General features: G+C 43.9%; 1 protein-coding gene across 3 annotated transcripts in view; it reads right to left on the bottom strand.

Moving 5' to 3' along the window:
* Positions 1-585: 585 nt before the first annotated feature.
* Positions 586-6,000, bottom strand: part of LOC106596008 (synaptophysin) — a 44,726-nt gene continuing 39,311 nt past the window's right edge. For 2 of the 3 annotated variants that reach the window (XM_045692836.1, XM_045692837.1), the window contains exons 7-8: positions 3,622-3,939; positions 586-869 (exon numbers count right to left, since the gene is read on the bottom strand). In XM_045692836.1, the coding sequence (XP_045548792.1) occupies positions 3,664-3,939 (276 nt within the window). In that variant the 3' untranslated portion in view covers positions 586-869; positions 3,622-3,663. The remainder of the gene's footprint in view (positions 870-3,621; positions 3,940-6,000) is intronic. The other variant, XM_045692835.1, reaches the window with a different exon arrangement.

The raw sequence follows: 6,000 nt of genomic DNA, 5'->3' as shown, positions 1-6,000 counted from the left end.
CTTCCCTGTTCCCTTCCTTCTTTATGTTTAGGTAACTCTCCTCTTCCCTGTTCCCTTCCTTCTTTATGTTTAGGTAACTCTCCTCTTCCCTGTTCCCTTCCTTCTTTATGTTTAGGTAACTCTCCTCTTCCCTGTTCCCTTCCTTCTTTATGTTTAGGTAACTCTCCTCTTCCCTGTTCCCTTCCTTCTTTATGTTTAGGTAACTCTCCTCTTCTCTGTTCCCTTCCTTCTTTATGTTTAGGTAACTCGCCTCTTCCCTGTTCTCTTCCTTCTTTATGTTTAGGTAACTCTCCTCTTCCCTGTTCCCTTCCTTCTTTATGTTTAGGTAACTCTCCTCTTCCCTGTTCCCTTCCTTCTTTATGTTTAGGTAACTCTCCTCTTCCCTGTTCCCTTCCTTCTTTATGTTTAGGTAACTCCTCTTCCCTGTTCCCTTCCTTCTTTATGTTTAGGTAACTCTCCTCTTCCCTGTTCCCTTCCTTCTTTATGTTTAGGTAACTCTCCTCTTCCCTGTTCCCTTCCTTCTTTATGTTTAGGTAACTCTCCTCTTCCCTGTTCCCTTCCTTCTTTATGTTTAGGTAACTCTCCTCTTCCCTGTTCCCTTCCTTCTTTATGTTTAGGTAACTCTTCCCTGTTCCCTTCCTTCTTTATGTTTAGGTAACTCTCCTCTTCCCTGTTCTCTTCCTTCTTTATGTTTAGGTAACTCTCCTCTTCCCTGTTCCCTTCCTTCTTTATGTTTAGGTAACTCTCCTCCCATCCCCCATTTACTCAGCACACAGGATAGATGCGCAAACAGACACACAGGAAGGAGTGTGGCATTGTGGGTACTGTAGTTTCCAGGCACCACACTCCCCCGTCACTCTGCTGACTCTCTGTGGAGAGAAAAAGAAGACATGAAACATTAAGAGAGAGGGGTGTTTTAAATCTAACCCTACGAGGTCCGGTGTGTACTGTTCTACCTGAGAACTAATTGCATCCACCGTTTGTCCCAGGTCTAAATCAGTGCCTGATTACAGGGGAACAATGGGAGGGAAAGGTTAAAATGGTTAAACCCCTATTCATTGGCTTTATTTTCATGTGATATTCATTCTTGATAGTGAAAGCTTTATTGGTTAGGACAAAAAAAAGAATACCACTTTAAGGTAGCCAAACTACAGTTGAAACATCTTGGTAGTCTTTTTCCTGTGGTGGCTTTCATAGTGCCAGCACAATGTTATGACATGACTGATTTTACACCTGTCATTGCAGGATAAATCCTTCGCTTGGTCTGCCACCAGACTTAGATGAAGCAGAAGATGGGGAACATTTCAGGGGGATTCCAGTGTGTTTATTATTTTATTTAAAAAAAATGTCCATAAATGTTAACTACCACCAGTTTTTTTTGAGGTCCAGATTGTGAATTTGAGGGCATTAAGACTTAAAGGAGATAAGATGTAGTCTTCCCTGTGGCTCAGTTGGTAGAGCATGGTGTTTTTAACGCAAGTATGGTGTGTGCAACACTGGGTTGTGGGTTCGATTCCCACGGGGGGCAGTACAAAAAAAAAAAAATGCATGAAATGTATGCATTCACTACTGTGAGTCGCTCTGGATAAGAGCGTCTGCTAAATGACTAAAATGTAAGCTAGCCGTACCGCCACCGAAGCCTGATTTTTATCATCCATTTGCTCCTGAGTGAGTGGAACTAAACACGTGGAGGAGGTAGTAAACAAAAATAAAAAATGGAGAATCCTATTTGGGTTCACGTACAGTATATATTTATTATGCGATAATAAACTCATTCTGTGTGAGTTTAATTGCTAAAGCTTTAAATGAAAACCCAATAAACTGAGTTTAAAGAATAAATCAATATATATATATATATATACTCTGCTCAAAAAAATAAAGGGAACACTAAAATAACACATCCTAGATCTGAATGAATGAAATAATCTTATTAAATACTTTTTTCTTTACATAGTTGAATGTGCTGACAACAAAATCACACAAAAATAATCAATGGAAATCCAATTTATCAACCCATGGAGGTCTGGATTTGGAGTCACACTCAAAACTAAAGTGGAAAACCACACTACAGGCTGATCCAACTTTGATGTAATGTCCTTAAAACAAGTCAAAATGAGGCTCAGTAGTGTGTGTGGCCTCCACGTGCCTGTATGACCTCCCTACAATGCCTGGGCATGCTCCTGATGAGGTGGCGGATGGTCTCCTGAGGGATCTCCTCCCAGACCTGGACTAAAGCATCCGCCAACTCCTGGACAGTCTGTGGTGCAACGTGGCGTTGGTGGATGGAGCGAGACATGATGTCCCAGATGTGCTCAATTGGATTCAGGTCTGGGGAACAGGCGGGCCAGTCCATAGCATCAATGCCTTCCTCTTGCAGGAACTGCTGACACACTCCAGCCACATGAGGTCTAGCATTGTCTTGCATTATGAGGAACCCAGGGCCAACCGCACCAGCATATGGTCTCACAAGGGGTCTGAGGATCTCATCTCGGTACCTAATGGCAGTCAGGCTACCTCTGGCGAGCACATGGAGGGCTGTGCGGCCCCCCAAAGAAATGCCACCCCACACCATGACTGACCCACCGCCAAACCGGTCATGCTGGAGGATGTTGCAGGCAGCAGAACGTTCTCCACGGCGTCTCCAGACTGTCACGGCTGTCACATGTGCTCAGTGTGAACCTGCTTTCATCTGTGAAGAGCACAGGGCGCCAGTGGCGAATTTGCCAATTTTGGTGTTCTCTGGCAAATGCCAAACGTCCTGCACGGTGTTGGGATGTAAGCACAACCCCCACCTGTGGACATCAGGCCCTCATACCACCCTCATGGAGTCTGTTTCTGACCGTTTGAGCAGACACATGCATATTTGTAGCCTGCTGGAGGTCATTTTGCAGGGCTCTGGCAGTGCTCCTCCTGCGCCTCCTTGCACAAAGGCAGAGGTAGCGGTCCTGCTGCTGGGTTGTTGCCCTCCTACGGCCTCCTCCACGTCTCCTGATGTACAGGCCTGTCTCCTGGTAGTGCCTCCATGATCTGGACACTACACTGACAGACACAGCAAACCTTCTTGCCACAGCTCGCATTGATGTGCCATCCTGGATGAGCTGCACTACCTGAGCCACTTGTGTGGGTTGTAGACTCCGTCTCATGCTACCACTAGAGTGAAAGCACCGCCAGCATTCAAAAGTGACCAAAACATTAGCCAGGAAGCATAGGAACTGAGAAGTGGTCTGTGGTTACCACCTGCAGAACCACTCCTTTATTGGGGGTGTCTTGCTAATTGCCTATAATTTCCACCTGTTGTCTATTCCATTTGCACAACAGCATGTGAAATTTATTGTCAATCAGTGTTGCTTCCTAAGTGGACAGTTTGATTTCACAGAAGTGTGATTGACTTGGAGTTACATTGTGTTGTTTAAGTGTTCCCTTTATTTTTTTGAGCAGTATATATATATATATATATGAATATATAATAATATAATATATAAAATAAATATAAAATATTCTTCATAACATCTCATAATAACACCTCATAATATCAGTAAGGCTGTCTAATAAAATATATTAAAGTAAAATAACAATAATAATAAAACAACCATGTAAAAACAATATCATAATGTGACTCGCCAGCCGCCAGCCGCCTCCACACTTCCTCTTTCCTCCTCCCCCTCACATCTGATTGGCGAAGGAGGTGGGCGTGTGTCCATACTCTCCGCCCTCCTGGTTGTAGCCCTGCTGTTGGTGCTGGTTGTATTCTGGCTGTAAGTCCCCCTGGGAACTGGCGTAAGGGTCCTGCTCGTACCCCGCCTGCTGGCCGTACGAGTCTGGGGCGGGCTGCTTCTCCTGGGGAGGAGGGGCGCGCATGAAGGGGGCGATGATGCCCGTCTCCTTAAAGACGAACCACAGGTTTCCTCCCCACAAGACCAGGTTCATGAAGCCAAAACACTGGGAGGAGAGAGAAGAGGGAGCCAGAGAGAGAGAGAGAGGCAGAGAGAGAGAGAGGCAGAGAGAGAGAGGCAGAGAGAGAAAGAGAGGCAGAGAGAGAGAGGCAGAGAGAGAGAGGCAGAGAGAGAGAAAGAGAGGCAGAGAGAGAGAGGCAGAGAGAGAGAGACAGCGAGAGAGAGAGGCAGAGACAGAGAGAGGCAGAGAGAGAGAGAGGCAGAGAGAGAGAGAGAGAGAGAGGCAGAGAGAGAGAGGCAGAGAGAGAGAGGCAGAGAGAGAGAGGCAGAGGCAGAGAGAGGCAGAGAGAGAAAGAGAGAGGCAGAGAGAGAGAGAGGCAGAGAGAGAGAGGCAGAGAGAGAGAGGCAGAGACAGAGAGAGAGAGGCAGAGACAGAGAGAGGCAGAGAGAGTGAGAGAGAGATAGGGAGAGAGACAGAAAGAGAGAGGCAGAGAGAGAAAGAGAGAGAGAGAGAGAGAGAGAGAGAGAGAGAGAGAGAGAGGCAGAGAGAGACAGAGAGAGGGAGAGAGAGGGAGAGAGAGAGAGAGAAAGAGAGAGAGAGAGAGGGAGAGAAAGAGAGAGCGAGGGGGGGTCAGTTATATTACTATTAGATATAGAATACTAGATATATAAGACTAGATATAGAAGACTAGATATATAAGACTAGATATAGAAGACTAGATATAGAAGACTAGATATAGAAGACTAGATATAGAAGACTAGATATAGAAGACTAGATATAGAAGACTAGATATAGAAGACTAGATATATAAGACTAGATATAGAAGACTAGATATAGAAGACTAGATATAGAATACTAGATATAGAAGACTAGATATAGAAGACTATATATATATAAGACTAGATATAGAATACTAGATATAGAATACTAGATATAGAAGACTAGATATAGAAGACTAGATATAGAAGACTAGATATATAAGACTAGATATAGAAGACTAGATATAGAAGACTAGATATAGAAGACTAGATATAGAATACTAGATATAGAAGACTAGATATAGAAGACTATATATATATATATAAGACTAGATATAGAAGACTAGATATAGAAGACTATATATATATATAATAAGACTAGATATAGAAGACTAGATATAGAAGACTAGATATGTGCGCAACTTTCACTGGGGACGGGGGGGACATTCTGAAATTGCACTTCTGTCCCCCCAATTTTATCATTGGAATGCAATACAAAACGAGGCAACGGGGTGCTTTAGGATCATGCGGATGTCTCTGAGCATTCGGGGAAGCTGTTTGGAGTGTTTATCCGGCTGGATAAAAATAATAATAAAAATAAGTTAAGTCCCCCCCCCACTTCTAAAACCAAAGTTGCGACCCTGGGTCTAGATACTGGATGGGAAGGAGAGGAAGTGAGGAGAGGAAGGGAGGAGAGGAAGGGAGGAGAGGAAGGGAGGGAGAGAGGAAGGGAGGAGAGGAAGGGGGAGAGGAAGGGAGGGGAGGAGAGGCAAGGACAAGGGGAGATCTCTCATGACATTAACAAGGATCCAAGGAGATCTCTCATGACATTAACAAGGATCCAGGGAGATCTCTCATGACATTAACAAGGATCCAGGGAGATCTCTCATGACATTAACAAGGCTCCAGAGAAATCTCTCATGACAATAACAAGGATCCAGGGAGATCTCTCATGACATTAACAAGGATCCAGAGAGATCTCTCATGACATTAACAAGGATCCAGAGAGATCTCTCATGACAATAATAAGGATCCAGGAAGATCTCTCATGACATTAACAAGGCTCCAGAGAAATCTCTCATGACATTAACAAGGATCCAGGGAGATCAAAAATATGTGGCAGAAGTCAACAGTCTCACATGAGAGGGTAATTATTAAAAACAATTATATTGCAGATAAATCATATCTCTGTTACAATGAATGTAATGTAAGATCTCTGTTACAATGAATGCCTATGGAAACGTACTGCTATGACAGAGTGATCGACCGCCGGAACTATTAATAAATAGACAATATTACTGTAATGCAACCGAACACAGCAGAGACACTGTAAGATCACCGCTACAAT

Source organism: Salmo salar, chromosome ssa13, assembly GCF_905237065.1.
Source record: "Salmo salar chromosome ssa13, Ssal_v3.1, whole genome shotgun sequence".
Taxonomy (NCBI): Eukaryota; Metazoa; Chordata; class Actinopteri; order Salmoniformes; family Salmonidae; genus Salmo; species Salmo salar.
Note: the sequence above shows the minus strand (reverse complement) of the source record. Positions and strands in the feature narration are given on the sequence as shown.